Raw genomic sequence first — 19,227 nt, 5'->3', positions numbered from 1 at the left:
GTCTTGGAGACCAATTTCTTTAAGTCTGGTGAGGAGTGTTCTGTGATTGATGGTGTCGAAGGCGGCTGATGTATCAAGAAGTATCAGGAGGAACGATTTGCCTTTGTCGCGGCCTTTGAGGATGGTATCGGTGAGGGAGAGGAGGAGGGTTTCAGTGCTGAAGAGTTTTCTGAAACCATGCTGTGCAGGCTGAAGAACATTATAGGTTTCAAGGTGGTCTGTGAGTTGATTGTTGACTGTTTTTTCGATGATTTTTGCTAGGAATGGGAGGTTGTTAGAGCGTATCTGATTGCTCTCAGATCAAAGAAGTTCATTTGAAATTGTTTTTCTATTAATGACCAAGTTCCTTGAGTTTGAAAGGGCTTCTGCGTGCACCCCCCCTCCCCCCCCCAAACCTTTGTGGGGCATCTATCGCTAACATAACTTGGTGGGAAAGTAGAGTGCTGAATCCATCTTGGAGGATGTAGGGGTTTAGCCACCAACATAGATCCTGTTTCATTTTTTGGTGACATTCTCACGCTGGTTGAGAGGAGTTGAGTGAACTGATCCTGTTAGGAGTGGAGACACCACTGCAGGTGTGCCGTATGTGAAGGTCGGTCAGTGAAACTACATGAATTGCTTCCATCATGTGGCCCAGAATGATTAGGACTTCTCTGGCTGATGACTGATCCATGTTCAGCAGTTTGTATACAAGGGATCTGAGAATATTTGCCTGATCTGATGGAAAGAAAGCTCTCTCCTGCAGATAAGCTATCTACCCTCCAATGAACTTGATTTTCTGGGAGGGAATTACCGTATTTTTCGCTCCATAAGACGCACCTGACCATAAGACGCACCTAGGATTCAGAGGGGGAAAATTTAAAAAAAAAAAAAATTGTGCTAAACCGGCTCTGCGTCTGGGCGTCTTATGGAGCAAATTAGGGGAGTGCATAGTTTTTTTTTTCTCCCCATTTTGTTTTCGGGTCTGGGGAGGGCCATTTCGGTCCACTCCCCAGATCAGAAAACTTTTCTTTCTGTGGGAACCCCCAAAACCCCCCCCCCCCATCCCAACCCTTTAAATTAACAACCTCCACCACCCTGACCCCCCAAGACCTGCCGAATTAATTTCCTGCAACCCCCCACCCTCCTGACCCCCCCAAGACCTGCCGAATTAATTTCCTGCAAACCCCCACCCTCCTGACCCCCCCAAGACCTGCCAAACGTCCCTGGTGGTCCAGCGGGGGTCCAGGAGCGGTCCGGGAACGATCTCCTGGGCGTGAGCCGTCAGCTGCCAGTAAACAAAATGGCGCCGACGGCCCTATGCCCTCACTATGTCACTGAGACCGACCGCTGCTATTGGTCTTGGGGGGGGGGGTTGTAGGAAATTAAGTCGGCAGGTCTTGGTGAGGGCAGGGTGATCATATCCCCTTCTGCCCTTGTTAACATTCTTGGAAAGTCAATATACAACTATGGGGGAAGCTTTTCAGCATGATACTTCAATAAAGAAATAGCTTTAATGGCATTGTGGAATGATGTTCCGGGGCTTGCTGCATCAACAGTGCTGATGTATCTGAAACTTTGTGCTGCTTTGGTGCCAGCTGTTCCAGCAACTCTGCAGAGGGGCACTTCCGTTTCTTTGATGCATGTCATCTCTGCTTACTTGAACTCGGGTATTCGGTCTATTCCACCATATTTTTGAGGAGCTCCTGCTGAGCTCCACTCCTGTCAAGGCTACACTTCAGGAAGAGGACCAACTGCAGCTACTTAGACTTATGCAGGTCCTTCATTTTCCAGGCTCTAGATCTTTGAGTATACGTATGTCTCCGTACACACTTGTAACAGTTGCCCTGGTTGTGGTCTGGTCTCAGTCAGCGGTAGCATAGGTCATGTCCATTGTTAATGGATGTTCTTCTACTACATATGCAATCATTAAAACTGACTGTTGCTTTCTTTTTATCAGACATTGTGAAGAAAAATTTCTTCTCCTCCTTTAATAAGGTAGCACTGAAAAGTGGTGTTTGGGGGTGTTATTATAGGCAGCGAGACATCGTTTAAGAAAAAATTAGAAAGCTTTACACAGAAAAATGAGACTAATAGAGGTACACATCCATGCTGATGCTTGAACAAAAAAAGACTGAGCAGGCTTATGAGGCAACATTTGTGCCGGAACTCCTGCGCATGCTCAGTTAGAGCAAAAGATCTAGTAGCTAACAGGGAGAGAGAGGTCTGTTTGGTGTCGCTGGATGAGGTCGCCTACATGTCATGGCTAATTCAGCACTGCTTGTCAATGGAGAACTCTCATTGCATGCCCACGCATTCTGTTAGCTTTCCTTGCTGCTTTTTTACATTGACCAGTAACCTTCAGGCAATTTCCAGTTTTGATAAGTAGCTAATGGGAGTTTTGTGCTCCAGATGCAGGATTTTTATACTTTTTAACCCTGAAGCATGGCTTCCAAACCTATGACCATGCTTCCAGGTGTGGTTTATTTGTGTGTGTTTTTGTTTTGTTTTTTTTTGCAAGTCCCCTCCTGATGTCTGTCCTACTACAAATTTGTCTCATTGGCAAATGGGCATATTTTTCCTTCAGCTTCCTCAGCAATGCTGCTAATAAAGGTACAGTATCAAAAAGAACCAGTCTTAGTACCAAGCGCTGCAATTCCCCACTGGTCAATTTGCCTTCACTCCATTGTCTACCATGCTCTGATTTTCTATTGCTTAAGGAGTTCCTCACCCAATTAACTGTCCTACTCCCAGACTGATTAACTGTCTTCAGTGGGGAACCACTGCCTAAGCAGATCTTATTAAAGTCCAAATAAATGACAGTCATAGGTCCTCCCTGGTCTACCATTTTTATCAGCTCCTTAAAGAACTCTATCAGGTTTGAGATATCCCCTTGTCTATATTTGTGGTGCTTTTATGGAGGCTGTGTTCAAACTGTCCACCTAGATGCAAAGTGTCCATGGACCTTGTACCCAGTATTTTCCCTTTGAAAACTGTCATGGGGGGGGGGAAAGCATATGCAGACTTTGTAGCTGTTTTTATTGTGGGTTAAAAGATTTGAAAATTCAGGCAAAGCCCATTCTTTTCTGATCCCACCAAAACCAAGTGCCTGGGAAGGTCTCCCCTCGGTCCAGCTAAAAGCGTGTGTGCTGTGGAGCCCTGTGCAGTGTTAGCTAGACTGAGGGGAGGGCAAGTTCCAGACAGCCAGTCTACTTGGGTAAAGAGCTTCAAAAGTGTCCTTTGATTAATTGCAGGAAACCCTTTACTAACTGTTTCTCTCTTTATTTTTATTTATAGGGCCACCAGGATCTTGCCCTGGAGGAGCTTTCCCCCCTGATCCTGCTTTTGTACCAGGCAGTAACCCAATGTATCCTCCCGTAGCTAATCCTGGCTTCCCTCCAGGCACTGTGCCTATAGGCCCCTACCCCACACCCCCAGCTGGCATGCCAGGGCAACCCATGTATCCTCCAGGGCATCACATTCAGCCACCTTTCCCCGGCCATCAGCCTGGCTACCCGGTGCCCCCTACAGGGCCCTTCCCGCACCATCCAGGCATGCCAGGACACCCTGTGCCAGGGTGCATGGGAGTGAACCCTCTCATGCCAGGAGCAGTCATTGCAGGACACAAGTCGCATAAGAAGATGAAGAAGATGAAAAAGGCCCACAAGGCTCATAAGCCTCACAAGCTGCATAAGCATGGAAAGGTCAGTATGGGGCAGAGTTGACAGGAAGGTGAGGACAGGGTGCAGGGCTGATGGGGGAGGAATGTGTGGCGGGTGAGCACAAGGTGCAGGGTTACAGAGAGGCGATAATGGGGTGAAGCCATTCATGGAGAGTTTAGTATGGGGGTGCAAGAGCCACAGGGAGGTAAATAGGAGAAGAGTGATGGATGCTGAGTGCAGGTGTCCCAAGCTGCTAAGCAAGGGTTAAAGAGAATTACAAGGAGGTGGGATACAGGGATCAGATGGTTCACAGGAAGATGCGCAAAAGGTGCAGGGACCACAGGGAGCTGAATGTGGGGTGCAGGGGTGACAGGGGATGAAGGTAGAGGGTGAGAGTACAAGGTACAGGGGGTCACAGAGGTGCGCATGTGGCGTGCATAGTTCACAAGGGCATGAGCATGGGGCATAGTGTTAACAAGGAGAGGAGTATGAGGTTCCGGGGTTGAGCATGTGGTCACAGGGAGGAGGGGGGTGAGTACAGGAGTTACATAAATGTGAGTGCAGGGTGCAAGGATCACAGAGTGGAGCCCAGGATGCAGGAGCCACTGAGAGGTGAGCAGATCTGATGACATGGGGTAAAGTAAATATAGTTGGACTGAGGTCCAAATTACAATAGGTTTAAAAAAAATAAATTAGCAAGAGCATAATCGAGGGTAATATCATCCTAAATAGTTACCCAGGTACCTCCAGGAATTGACTTCAAAATGTAATAAATTTGACCCATGAATAAAAATCTGATAAGTGCATGCTAATGATTAACAAAGAGGACACGCCTCTGCTGTGGGATTAAAGAATTAATAATCCAAGCACGAATGATTTTGCAGGAAGATTTTAGTTAAAAGACAAAGTTTTAGGTGCTGAGATTGACTCCAGCAATACCCTAATTATTTTATGGGAATAAAGTTCTAAAGGATTATTTCAGTGCAGTGAGGCTCCCAGGGGGTGGCATGTACCCAGGACTCCAGGCAGACAGCTTCTGTTGCTGGCATGGAACATAAGGAATAAACTCACATTACAAATAATGGCTTAATTTAAAAACCCTCACAAAAAAATAAGATGGAACAAAAAGGAAAGTATTTCCTACCAAATGGCAAATGTAATGTGGCAAGTGCAAGGGGATGCATATAGGGAAAAGTAAGCCATGCTGTAGTTACACGATGTTAGGTTCCATATTAGGAGTTACCACCCAGGAAAAGGATCTAGGTGTCTTGGTGGATAAAACATTTAAATCATCGGCTCAGTGTGCTGTGGCAGTAAAAAAAAACAAAACAAAAAACAACCTGTTAGGAATTATTAGGAAGGGAATGGTGAATAAAACGGAAAATGTCATAATGCCTCTGTATCTCTCCATGGTGAGACCGCACCTTGAATACTGTGTACAATTCTGGTCACCGCATCTCAAAAAGAATATTGATGCATTGGAGAAGGTACGGGGAAGGGTGACCAAAATGATAAAGGGGTGGAAAGACTAAAGAGGTTAGGGCTGTTCAGCTTAGAGACGAAATGGCTGAGGGAGGATATGATGAAAGTCTGGAAAATCATGAGAGGACTAGAACAGGTTAATGTAAATCTGTTTACTCTTTCAGAGAATACAGGGACTAGGGGGGCACTCCATGAAATTTAGCAGGTAGCACATTTAAAACAAATCAGAGAGAATTATTTTTCACTCAATGTATAATTCAGCTCTGGAAATTTGTTGCAAGAGGATGTGGTTAAGGCAGTTAGCTCATCTGGGTTTAAAAAAGGTTTGGGCAAATTTCTGGAGGAGAAGTCCATAAACTGCTATTAGTCAAGTTGACATAGGAAACAGTCATTGCTTACTACTGGGATTAATAGCATGGGATCTATTTAATGTGTGGGTACTTGCCAGGTACTTGTATCCTGGATTGGCTACTGTTGGAAACAGGATACTGGGCTTGATGGACCCTCAGGCTGACCCAGTATGGCATGTTCTTATGAGTTTTTAGCTTCTTGCTTGATGGTGATAGGGCTTGAAGGTGAGTGTTAGAAATGAGAAGATTATGTGACACTGCAGCATAATGCTGCACTGGCCACCCTCTATCTGAGAAACAGAGGTGGTGGAGTTAGAAGAAATGGTGCAAGATAATGGGTTAGTAATGAAATGTCCAAAGAAACAAAGGAGAGCTGTAGCTGCACTCAGCATTAATGATACACAAAACATAAGTGCAGAATGAATTTATTGGTCCACATACAGAATTTCATCAATAAGGATTAAATATTTCATAAGGCGGCAACTCCACTGTATACAAATACGTCTTTAAAGGGTCCCCCGATACGGACCCCGTGTTTCGCCAAAAGGATATGTCAGCGCTCCCTGTGACTCTTCACAACTATGGATATTGATTGTTAAAATTGCTGTCCCTCCTGACGCAGCCTTTTGGCGAAAACACGGGGTCCGTGTCGGGGGACCCTTTATAGATGTATTTGTATACAGTGGAGTTGCCGCCTTATGAAATATTTAAACCTTATTGATGAAATTCTATATGTGGACCAATAAATTCATTCTGCACTTATTTTTTGTGTAGTATTAGTAATGAAATGTGCCACCCTGATTCTCACAGGACAAACAGGATGGTAGTCCTCACATATGGGTGACATCATCAGGATGGAGCCCAATCATGGAACACTTTTGTCAAAGTTTCTAGAACTTTGACTAGCACCTACTAGGCATGCCCAGCAATGCACTGACCCTGCATCCAGCAGGGGTCCCCCTTCAGTCTTCTTTTTTCTGCGCAGCAGTAGCCACACGAGTTAAGGACCTATCTTGAGATTCCTGACAGGAATTTTCCTAATGGAACTTCTTTCAAAATTTCAAAAAAATTCTACCCTATAGGGGTCCCCCTATTGATATCCACACACCGCAGTCGAAGGTTTTACCCTTGTTGCGGTCGATTCCCATCGAGTTATCCCTTCGGGGCCTACTGGCCATCGACCGCACCACGGCTAAATTTTTGTCAGAATCATGGCGTCGGATTTTCTTCAGTGCCCCGACTGTACTTGAACAATGTCCATCACTGACCCGCACGGAGTCTGTGTTATGTGTTTGGGGTCCGAACACGATGTCCTAACTTGCACCAAATGTGCCCAAATGACATCGAAGGGCTGTAAGGCTCGTTAATAGAAAATGGAGTTTCTCTTTCAGTCAAAAACCCAGACTCCATCGATAGCTTCGCCTTCATCCAAGCTGGTGCCATCGACCTCTTGCCAGCACCGGGACACCACTGCTGCCCGACCGGCATCGACAATTCCAAAGGTGTCGATTCCCTCCTTGCCGCCTCAAGAAAGGACCGAGGAGATCATCGTGAAAAACATTGGCTCAGTCCGCCGATCCAGGCAAGTCCTTGACATCGACAGAGCCACCAACAAAGAAGCCCCGTCCAGAAAAGGCCCCATCCTCTTCTGTGACCAGGTCACCGAGGCGTTCCCCCATCTTCAGTGGTGCCGGGATCCGTAATTCTACCTTCACCGATGGACCCCCCCGGCTACGCCAGTGCTGCCTCCTACTCCGGTGCCGGGGTTCCATGCCCTAGGCTTCTGCGAGGAATTGGATTGGATGATCCAAGAGGTCATTGGTAAAGCACTTCAGGGCTTCCAACCTCCATCGACGCCGGTACCGGTCCCCGAGCCGATTCCCGTAGTGCTCGCACCGCTACTGGGTAGACTGGATGCGTTGATCGGTGCTCTTCCATCGATGGAACTGAGAGCACCGGTAGGTCCGGTGCCTTCCACACCGATTCCATTATCATTGGATGATGAGAAAACACAGATACCCATTCCACTGTCTGGGATTTTACCACAGACTCGTCCATCGATGTCACTGGACCCTTCGGTGCCTCCATCGATGCTGTCAGTGCCACCGATGCCTCTGATTTTTTGATGTTACCTAACACATCTTCCTAATATATTTTATTCATAGCAAATTTTACATGTACAAAACAATTTTTTCACTATTTATTATTGCAACCGGACCCTAATTTACATACAATCTTAAATACATTTAAGAAAATATTTTTTTCTAACATTTATAGACCTAATACCCACAATAAATCCCCACTCTCACTAAAATATATTAGGAAGATGTGTTAACCTCTGATTTTTGTGATGTTACCTATCTTGTGCAGTCAGCTCCTGGGTTCCAAAAGTCACAGTTGGATCATCACGCTGTGGTTGTTGAATCAGCCCAGAAGAAGGCACGACGTTCAAAACCTCATTCCTCCATACCTCCAGGAAAGGAACAAAAATCCCTGGATGCTTTTGGCAGGCATGTCTTCCATGGCTCAATGCTCATATCTCGCATTGCCTCTTATCAGTTATACATGACCCAGTATAACAGACACCTTTTTAAGAGGATCCAAGATTTCTCTGATTCTTTACCAGAGCAACTCCAGGCTCAGCTTCATACTCTGGTTCAAAAAGGTCTGGATGCTGGAGAGTACGAGGTCCGCGCTGCGTATGATATCTTTGGCACTATCTCTAGAGTGTCTGCAGCGGGGATTAGTGCAAGAAGATGGGCCTGGCTGAAATCCTCAGACTTAAGACCAGAAGTCCAAGACAGATCTACCCTGTGTGGGTGATAATCTCTTTGGGGGAAAAGATCCGAGAGACTGTGGCGCAGTTAAAGGACCACCATGAAACGCTGCGCCAGCTTTCTTCTGTGCCGTCTGAGTTTCCTTCCACCCCTAAGAGAACTTTCAGGTGTGACTCTAAGCGGCTGGCCTACAAGCCAAGGAAATTTTATCCTCCAGCTTCTAGAGGACGCCCTTCCAGACCTTACCAAAAAGGTCAATCCAGGCAGACTCTGCCTCAAGTCTCAGCCAGCTTCTCAGCCTGGACCAGCATCAGGGTTTTCACTCCTTCCTAGAGAGTATAAGCCAACCTCCTCTTCCATCCATGGCGATCGGCTCTGCCACTTCAACAGCGTTTGGCATATAGTCACCACAGACCATTGGGTACATGCAATAGTCACTCAGGGTTACCACCTGAATTTCCTGACTGTTCCAGCGGACTGCCTCAGCTGACGTGGGGGACGTCCGACCACTCTCCCTTGCTCGAACAGGAGATCTCATCCTTCCTCAAATCCCAAGCAATAGGAACAGTGCCCCTCTCCCAGCAGGGGCAAAGGTTTTATTCCCGGTATTTTCTAATACCAAAAAAGTCAGGTGGCGTACGCCCGATACTAGACCTCCGTGCCTTAAACAAATTTTTACAGAGAGAAAAATTCAAAATGCTAACCTTGGGGTCTCTACTTCGTCTTCTACAAAGAGGAGATTGGCTACGCTCTCTAGATCTCCAAGACGCTTACACACACATCTCAATTACTCCATCTCATCGCCAGTATCTGCGATTCCTGGTCGGTCCTCGTCACCTCCAATACCATGTACTACCATTCGGCCTAGCGTCCGCTCCATGAGTATTGACCAAGTGCCTGGTGGTGGTCGCAGCCTTCCTCAGGAATCAGGGTGTGCATATCTACCCTTATCTCGACGATTGGTTGATAAGGGCTCCGACTCGGCAGGGTGCACTAGCCTCCCTGCATCTCACTATCCACACCCTGATCTCCTTAGGGTTTCTAATCAACTATCCCAAATCCTATCCTTTATAGGGGCTGACCTAAACACTATACAGGCGAAAGCCTTCCTCCCCCAGGATTGTGCTTTCACCATAGCATCTCTGGCGCATCACCTACAGACTCGAGTATCTTCAACTGCTCGTCACTTCCTCATACTGCTCGGTCACATGGCGTCCTCGGTACATGTCACTCCGATGGCTCGCCTAGCCATGAGAGTGATGCAGTGGACCTTAAAATACCAGTGGATGCAAGCTTGTCAGCCAATATCCAGCATTATCCCGGTTACCAAATAGCTCCATCTGTCACTAGCCTGGTGAATACACCACTCCAATCTCATTCAAGGCCTTCCATTTCAGGCTACAGAACCTCAAATTACCTTAACAGACGCATCCAACCTCGGGTGGGGTGCAATGTAGGCGACCTGCAGACTCAGGGAACCTGGTCTCCAGAGGAAGCCAAACACCAGATAAATTTCCTGGAGCTACGGGCGATCAAATATGCCCTCTAGGCTTTTCAGGATTGCCTATCAAACAAAGCCATCCTGATTCAAACCGACAATCAGGTTGCGATGTGGTACATCAACAAGGGGGAACGGGTTACTACCTCCTGAGTCAGGAAGCTGCACAGATATGGGCATGGGCCCTTTCCCGCCCGATGTACCTCAAAGCAACCTACTTGCCAGGATTGGACAATCTTTTGGCAGACAAGCTGAGTCGCACTTTCCATCCGCACGAGTGGTCTCTCAACCCCACGATAGCGGACACGATATTCCAACGCTGGGGTTACCCTCGCATAGACCTCTTTGCGTCGGTCCACAACCACAAAGTAGACAACTTCTGCTCTCTCATTCGCAGTCACCACTCGCAACCAAGAGATGCCTTTGCCCTCTCCTGGGCCAGCGGTCTCCTTTATGCGTACCCTCCACTTCCTCTCATTTCAAAGACTCTTGTGAAGCTCCGGCAGGACAAGGGATTAATGATCCTGATAGCTCCCCACTGGCCACGTCAGGTGTGGTTTCCAATCCTCCAGGACCTATCAGTACGCCAGCACATTCCTCTGGGGAAGGATCCCCTTCTAATAACTCAGATCGAAGGGTACCTGTGTCACCCCAACCTCCAGGCTCTGTCTCTGACAGCCTGGATGTTGAAAGGTTAATACTCCAACCTCTTAACCTTTTAGAGTCTGTATCCCGAGTCCTGGTGGCTTCACAAAAGCCTTCAACAAGAAGATCTTATCGCTCTAAATGGAAGAGGTTTACGGTCTGGTGCACTTCCATGTCCATAGATCCCTTCACTTTTGTTCCACTGCGAGGTTCCTAGACTACCCTTAGCACCTGTCAGAGTTAGATCTAAAAACTTCCTCTATCAGGGTGCATGTTAATGCAGTGTCTGCGTACCATAAGGGTATAGGAGATGTCTCCATTTCAACACAACCCTTAGTATCACGTTTCATGAGAGGCTTGCTCCATTTAAAACCTCCACTGCGCCCTTCTGCCCTGCTTGGTACCTTAATGTGGTTTTGGGACGGCTCATGAAACCTCCATTTGAGCCTCTCCGCTCCTGTGATCTCCTCTATCTCACCGGGAAGGTAGTTTTTCTGCTGGCGATCACGTCCGCTCGCAGAGTTAGTGAATTACAGGCATTAGTTACCTACCCGCCTTACACTAAAATTCTGCATGACAGGGTAGTGCTCCGCACTCACCCTAAATGTTTGCAGAAGGTAGTGTCGGAATTTCATATTAACCAATCTATTATCCTACCTAGCTTTTTCCCAGGCCCCATTCGAACCCAGGAGAACAGGCTCTGCATTCTTTGGACTGCAAACATGCTCTAGCTTTCTATCTGGACCGCATGTCGGTCCACAGGAAATCCACTCAATTTTTTGTTTCTTTTGATACCATCAAATTGGGAAGTCCTGTGGGAAAGCAGTCCCTCTCCTCCTGGTTAGCGGTCTGCATTTCTTTTTGCTACCAGCAAGCAGGCATTCTGCTACAAGACCGTGTAAAAGCACACTCGGTCAGGGCAATGGCGACATCAGTAGCGCACCTCCGTTTGGTGCCGCTTGCTGATATTTGTAAGGCTGCTACCTGGAGTTCTCTCCATACGTTCGCAGCACATTATTGCTTAGATAAGGCTGGCACACAGGATTCCATCTTTGGCCAGTCTATTCTACGCAACTTGTTTTCAGTTTAACTTCCCAAAATCCTTCCACCGACCCGTTCAGGGTTTAGGATGCCCTCCTAACCAAATTTCCACCCCTGTTGTTGTGCCTGTTGCACGTCTTTGGGTGCATTTGGTGCTTTTTCTCTGGCATCCTTTGCTTGGTACTCCCCCATATGTGAGGACTACCATCCTGCTTGTCCTGTGAGAAACAGAGTTGCTTACCTGTGACATGTGTTCTCACAGGACAGCAGGATGTAAGTCCTTACGAAACCCGCCCGCCACCCCATGGAGTTGGGTTTGTTTACGTTTTCTTATTTTATTTTTCGCACATACTTTTTACTATAAGACGAGACAGAAGGGGGACCCCTGCTGGATGCAGGGTTGGTGCTATGCTGGGCATGCCCAGTAGCTGCCAGGCAAAGTTCTAGAAACTTTGACAAAAGTGTTCCGTGATTGGGCTCCATCCTGATGATGTCACCCATATGTGAGGACTAGCATCCTGCTGTCCTGTGAGAACACCTGTTACAGGTAAGCAACTCTGCTCTCTCTGTTTGGTTGGTTCTACTCCTGGGGTGACTTAGATTCTGTTTAACCTGTTGGGAGATGAGCCCTTTGTTTTCAGAGGCTGCAATGGTGCGCAGGCTGTGGGGCTTCACTAATCTTGTTCCGTGTTCTCTTTTCTTTCAACAGCATTCCTCCTCTTCCTCCTCCTCCTCCTCCAGCAGCAGTGACTCAGACTGAGACCTGGGAGAAGAGCTGTCTTCTTTCCAACAGCTGTTTCCTTGTGGCAGTGCAGCCAATGAGGCAGGCTTGTCCCCTCACCAACCCCCAATTTTCTTCATCACATAAGCTCTTGACTCTTTTTTTTCCTCCCTCTGGGCCTGCACTGCAGCATTCCCCACGATGCTCTGGCAGCAAAGAAGAATCTTTGAGCAGGACTACGATGTAGAAGGCAGTAGGCTGATTATGTCAATGATGTAGCCACTGGCATTTCTATCTGTGTTGATGTATGTGAACCCCTCTTGTACCAGCTCTGCCTCCTCACAGTCACTGTGCTGGTGCCACTATGTTGTGCTCTGTGTTGTCAAGAGCCCATTTCAATCTCCCCATGTACCAAGTTATGCTCTCATCTTCAACAAGTCACTAAATCTCCCTGCACTCAAGCTTAGATTGTAAGCTCTTTAGAAAAGGGACACTTATATGGTGCTCTGTACCCTGATGTTGCTCTAGAAATAAGTGTAATAGACTTGAAGCTGGGGGAGAGGGATATGGCCTGATGCTGACACAGAGAGGCCATTGTGACTCTTGTGGCAGCCCATGGAATTTTACACTGGCTGCAACCACTGCTCCGCATTATTTGTAAATCTTACAGCTCCTGTGTCATGAGGAACAATCTCCAGTCAGTGATGACACCATTTTACTGAAGTCTGAATTCCTTTACTCTCGCTTGAAATCTTTACTTGGGCTTTGGGATTTTAAAATCAGAGAATATAAAATAAATGGCACTTTAATTGAACGGTTCATCCCCTTCTATTTCCTTTTTTCTGAATGTATTAGAGAGTAAATGATCCAATAGAGAGGCAAGAGGGCTGCTATGGGGCACCAACTGGAAGGATATGGCAGGGTGGGGGTCCACAGGATCATGGTTCACATCCTGGCAGGCATGTACTCGGTGTTCCATCTCCAAGAACTTAGGACATACTTGTCTTTGGTGTTTGTAAAGCACTCTGGAAACAGACTTGGGAGATAATTTATAGTACAATATGGTTTAAACCAGTATCTGACTGTCAGAGCATGGGAGATTTTTTTTTATGCAGGAGGTTTTATCCTTTTGATTTGGTGGTAGTCGTTGCATCATCATATCTCCAGTAGCTCTGGGTGGCATGGTGTTAACCTCTCCTTCTGGCACTCTTCTCTCATATTCTGCAGATTCTCAATCTCAGGCAAAAGGCAAGAAGGACCGTTCTCGGCTTGTAGCTCAAACCCTGTGCTTGCAGCTTAGCCAAAAAGTGACTGCGAGTGATGTGCTGATTCTAAAGAGAAATGAGAGCATTCTTTTGGCAACTTTTGCTCCTGGCCTGCAGCCATTTCCTATTCAGAGAGGTAGCCATTTAGAGTAGAGATTTTGGATACAATTGGCTTAGTCCAGTGCTGGAACTGTGGTTAGTGATTTCAGCTCGTAAAATGTTAAATCACACTTTCTAGCACTTGAGAAATATCTGGGCAGGAATGGCTTTGGTGTGTTTATTTGTTTTGGGGGGGTTTTTTCTTATCATTTTCTATTGAGGACATCTCATAGGGTGGTGCAGACACCCTAGAGAAGTTCTTAATAAATTGCTGGTAGTGCCTCACAAAACCAAGGACGCTTAGTAGCTCCTGACAGTATTTAAGGATAGACCATGCTTTCATTTTATCAATCATCCCCTCCCTGGATCAGTTGATAGCCTATTGGGTGAAAGCTTATAGCCAAGGTATTGAACTTGTTTCAGAATTATAGCATTTCTTTGACTTGAGCTTTACATTCTTTTGTTTAATACATTCCAGCATTTTCATTTGGTCTACATGTTCTTCAAATGTAGCAGAGAACATGTAGATATAATACTATGACATGCTACTTTTGGACTTGTAGACGGTATATCATCAGGTGCTGAAATGTTGCCAGTATATTCTGGAGCCTGAAGTCCATTTGATTGCATTTGTACAGTTCCCTGGAGCTCATAAAAGCTGTCTTAAACTTGTCTAGCTGTCCAATCTCCATTTTCCAGTATCCAGAGTTAAAATTATGGCTGGCCTTTGGAAAGGGTGAGCTGGGGTGCCATGAGAAGTGAGGTATCTTGGGCATGGCTCATTTGGCTGGCCAGCAGTTGGGCTGGGCACCAGCGATCATAGGTAACCAGTATTAGAGAGCTTGGGGAGGCTAAGCCTTCCCTAAAGCCTGTAGGCTGGTTCTGGCTGCATGCCCCCTCCCCCGCCATGTGCACAACTGCCAGGCGCAGAGGCGCTTAATGGTGTGTTTGCTTTCTCTACTGTGCTGGGTCAATCTTGCAGTGTGAATCACAAGATTATGAGATCTCGCAGCTCAAAATGAGAAACTGGTCCTGTGTGGCAGAGGAAGCAGAGACCTTAAGTGCCACTGCTGCTGACCACAGAAGCCCAAAGAAGAGCTGGGAAATCTGCTGGGTGCAGGGATAGAGAGAGACTGAAAGGACTGGGAATCGAGAGTATGGAGGAGACCCATATCATATGGGGTAATAAGGAGGAAGAACTTGAAATGCGGGCATGACGTGGGAGAGAGAGAGGATCCAGGATGGGAAGGGAGGACTGGTGAAACAGAGAGAGAGGATGAGAGTAATCGGTGTTGGGAGTGGACTAGACCAAATCTAGAGAGAAGGGGGGCAGAGAGAGGACATGAGGCTGGAGGGAGCTGGAGAGGAAATTAAAGATGGGGAAGATGAAACAGGAGAAAGGGACAAGCCAGGGACAAAGGATGAGTAACTGGGATGGAGCTTGAGTTAATGAGGGAATGAGGCAGCAGAAAGGAAAGATTTGATGGGATGAGTACAAAAGGTGCAAGAGGGGAAAACAGGAGATTAGGGAAGGAGTGAGAATAAAAGGAATTGGGGGGGAAGAGAGACTAAATTGGATGAGAATGTGAGATACAATGCTTTTGAATAGGTGAGAAAATAAGAATATGGAGATTGTGATAAATTATTTGATATAGGTGAAGGAGGGTGCAAAACAAAATGTGGCGACATGGCAAGGAAGCGTAAAGAGATGGGTATAGGAGAGCTTGAAGGAGGATAGTTGGAGAGACAGCTTAAGGGATGATGGGGGTGGTTAGGGAGGCTGGAGGTAGCATCTGGAGGGGGGATAAGGACAATAGAGCCAGATAGCTGGAGATAAGTAAGGGGGAAATGGGAGAGGTATGGAGGTGAAAAATGAGGCAGCAATAACTGAAGGGGAAGAAGGATGGGGTGAAATTTAACTATGAGTGGTTTTTCCCATTTCATTCTATTCAATGTTATAAACAGATATAGGGGAGGGAGTGAAGCAAACAGGAGGACAGAGAAGAAACAGAAAATGCAAAGGAGACCCTAGAAAAGGAAAATAGAGAAAAAGAAGGCACTTATAGTAGAAAATAAAGAGCAGGACCAACATGAACAGAAACAAGTGTCTGATTTACTAAGGCTTTTCACCCATTCTGTATCTATGGGAAAACTGCTTAGCAAATGAGACCCAAAGTTAGAAAACATTTTAATTTTAGTGATTAGAATGTCAGCTTTGAGAAATATGTATCTCTGATGTCTTTGTATTTTACATGGTACAGGAGGAAGTGTATTTGTTTTCTTTCTCCAGTGTTGCATTGCATGCGGAGTCCTTTGTTGGGATTTCCTGTTCAGTTTTGTCTACATTTTTCTATTTCTAATATGTGTATGTATGTGTGTATATATATATATATATATATATATGTGTATGTATATATTCCTTTTTTTGAGGTACTGCTCAACGGAGGGAGGGAGAGCTAGTCTTTTACCTCTAGAGCTGCCTACCAATTTTTCATGATCAGCTTAATAGACTTTAGTCCACAGCATGGGATGCATATAAGGGGTGATGCCAGCTGGAGACAGAATACTGGCAGGCTGAAGTCAGCACAGATGCATATAAGGGGTGATGCCAGCTAGAGACAGATAATACTGGCAAGCTGAAATCAGCACAGATGCATATAAGGGGTGAGGTCATTGAAGCTGTTCTATGTCTCCATCTGCTGGTCAGTGGACATAACTCATTCATCTGGACTGGTCTGACTGGATGATAAGGAAACTTAAATTGGCTAGGACATGAGACAGAACAAGGAAAATAGAAACAGGAAGGAATCCTTTTCTCTCTCTCTTTTTTTTTTGTGAGATGGAGGTAAACCTTAGCTCCAGGTACAGAAAATAAAAACAGTTAGAAGAATAGATTGGGAGAAAGGGGGTGGATTTTACAGATGTCTGGAAAGAGTTGTCTTCCAAGGAAGCCCCCCTGGCCAACAGGCTAGCTCAAATGGGGGAGTCTAAGACTATCATCCCAGGATTAACTCAACCCAGGGAGGAAGTCTCAGGACTATATTACCCTGAGAGCAGCCAAATCCATTAGCTTCTTCTTCACCTGGCCTATACCAGGATTCAATTATAGCACAGGATGCTTGCCTACCATTTTCTAGAGACAGAGAATATTGATAATCTGGGTGGAGCATGGGACCCTATAAAGAGTGATATCAGCAAACCTGTCTCCATCTACTGGCTAGGGAGCGTAACCCATGCATTTGGACTGATCTTGCTGGAGGAAATGAGTTATTTTACTAGTGTTTAGTTTTTGTTCAGGATCTATGGCAGTCTGACTTATTTTGTTTTACAAGTAGGAAGTGTATTGGTGTTCTAGGGCCCAGCTTAATAGCTGCACTCCTGTCTTTCATAGGTAGGATTTTTGCTGTTTGAGCCCTAGGAGTTAGTGCTGTTTCAGGACGACAACTTTGCTATGTATTTTGGAATGTATGTTGTTTGTTTTTTTTTTTGGGGGGGGGGGGGGGATTGTATTATTTCCATTCCAAAGTGCCTGTGTGCTACTTTTACTAAGGTGATTCCAGAATTTTATATATTATGTACATTGAGAGAATGCCGAGAAGGGAGAGAGAATGCCTGGAGGGGAGGTAGGAAAAGGATGGGGAGTGCCTGGAGGGAAAAGGGGAGAGAATGACTGGATGGAGGATAGACAAAGTAAGAAAATGCATGGAGGGAAGGATGGAAGGTAGGGAAAGGGAGAGAGTGCCTCAAAAGGGAGGGGGAGAATCTCTAGAGGAGAGATGTGGGGAGAATGTCTAAAGGAAAGACATAATGCCAAAATCGAGGAGATATTGCCTGTAGAGAGAAAAGAGAGATTCCCTGTCAGGAGGAGAGTGTCTAAGGAGGGACAGAGTGCCCAAAAAATTGTCTGGAGGAGGAGAGGGGAGAAAATGGATGAAGGGAGAGGGAGGAGAAAGAATATAGGACAATAGACTGGGCAAGAATGGATAGGAGGGGGAGAAGCAGCGGACAATGTATAGAGGGGCTGCCATTTGCCCTAGAGCTGGCACTGGGTAAGATCCACAATAGAGAACTTTGCTACCCTCCAATGTGTCTAAACATACAGAGCACACCTATTTCAGTGGAACTTCAGATTGTTTATGATTTAATATATTTTGATAATACTAACTTTTAAAAATAATCAAAACAGTTTTCAGTCAGTACCATTGTAGTGCACAGATCAATTTCTATGCTAGCTTGTGCTGCTGAGTAGGAGAGGGTGGTGGTCAAGTTGACTTTAGGAGCCTGCTATGCATACACAACCATCATTTCTTTAGCAAGCTTAGGATGAGGTTGGACAGTCACTCAACATTTTGTGGTGTTGTAGATTTAGTATTTATATCCAGCCTCCCTTCACTTGCACTTAAACTATATTCAAACCTGGAGCCACTGAATAGTGTTTTGACCAGGGCCGTATAGAGTGCACTGGATCATGATTTCAATACCTTGGGACAGACTTTTTGCCCTCCTTTCAGTAGGGATGATCAAGGGATGTCTAGACTGGTGGCGTGTGTATCCCATCTCTCCCTCTCTTTTGGAAGTTCAGAAAGATCTTGTCACAGAGCTATGTACCATGCTGGGGACTGATAAGAGGATGCTTTCAAGTACCCTTAATTATACCAAATCATTTTCATGCTAAGGAGGAGGTTTACTTATTAACAGTATTCAAGTGTTAGGTTTAAGAAAGACAGATATCTGCTTGTTCCTAGGTTAGAGCAACTTGCAAAATTATTTCACAATGTAGCTTCCTGTCAGACAAACCTAATTGAATTCTTTAAAGAAATAACCAAAGTAGTGGTTCAGGAAGGTGGTCTTCAGTAAGACTTTTGACACAGTCATCACAGAACAGTGGTAAATAGGAGTAGTTCTGGAGGACTGGAAACACGTGGATGTGGGTCCTCTTCACAAAAGTGGAAGTAAAGTGGAGTCTGGGAACTACAGGCTCGTTAGTCCGACTTCTATGATAAGAAAATTAATGGAATCACTGCTAAAACAGAAGATAGTGCAGTTTCTGGAATCCAATGGATTACAAGATCCAAGGCCCCATGGCTTTACCAGAGGTAGGTCTTGTCAGCTGAATCTGATAAATTACTTTGATTGGGTGACCAAAGAGTTGGAAGAGGAGAGAGTGATAGATGTAATGTACTTGGATTTCAGTAAGGTCTTGGATTATGGTGCAGCAGAGGGGACTTAAAATTTAACTGAGCCCCTGTGGTATGGACCTTAAAGTGGGGCTGAAACAATGGACTAGAAATGAGTTGAGTAGGAGACGAAAAAGGGTAGTGAAAATGGAGTTCACACCAAGGAAGGGGCATTACTAATGGTATGCTGTAGAGATCAGTTTGTAAGTGACACGGTGGAAAGACTGTTGAGAAAGTTGTTTTCTGGTAGATGATGCCAAAATCTCCAACAGATATACCGTCAGAAAAGTGTGGAAAACACTGTGGTATGTAGTGAAGCTCGAGGAATGGTCTAAAGCAGAGGTGGCAAACTCTGGTCCTCGAGAGCCCCAAAAAGGCCAGATTTTCAGGATCTCCACAATGTACACATGAGAGAGATTGCATGTATAGCCTCTGTTTGTATGCAAATCTCTGTGATGCACATGCATTGTGGATATCCTGCAATCCTGGCCTAGTTGTAGCTCTTGAGGACTAGAATTGGCTCCCCATGGT

The 19,227-nt window shown here is 45.8% G+C and overlaps 1 protein-coding gene across 2 annotated transcripts in view; it reads left to right on the top strand.

The window, feature by feature from the left end:
- The window catches only part of PRR13 (proline rich 13), a 44,293-nt gene extending 31,319 nt beyond the window's left edge, over positions 1-12,974 (top strand). For both annotated transcript variants that reach the window (XM_029595212.1, XM_029595210.1), the window contains 2 exons: positions 3,277-3,683; positions 12,144-12,974. In XM_029595212.1, the coding sequence (XP_029451072.1) occupies positions 3,277-3,683; positions 12,144-12,194 (458 nt within the window). In that variant the 3' untranslated portion in view covers positions 12,195-12,974. The remainder of the gene's footprint in view (positions 1-3,276; positions 3,684-12,143) is intronic.
- The last annotated feature ends 6,253 nt before the right edge of the window (positions 12,975-19,227 follow it).

This window comes from Rhinatrema bivittatum, chromosome 3 (genome assembly GCF_901001135.1).
Source record: "Rhinatrema bivittatum chromosome 3, aRhiBiv1.1, whole genome shotgun sequence".
NCBI classification, from domain to species: Eukaryota; Metazoa; Chordata; class Amphibia; order Gymnophiona; family Rhinatrematidae; genus Rhinatrema; species Rhinatrema bivittatum.
Note: the sequence above shows the minus strand (reverse complement) of the source record. Positions and strands in the feature narration are given on the sequence as shown.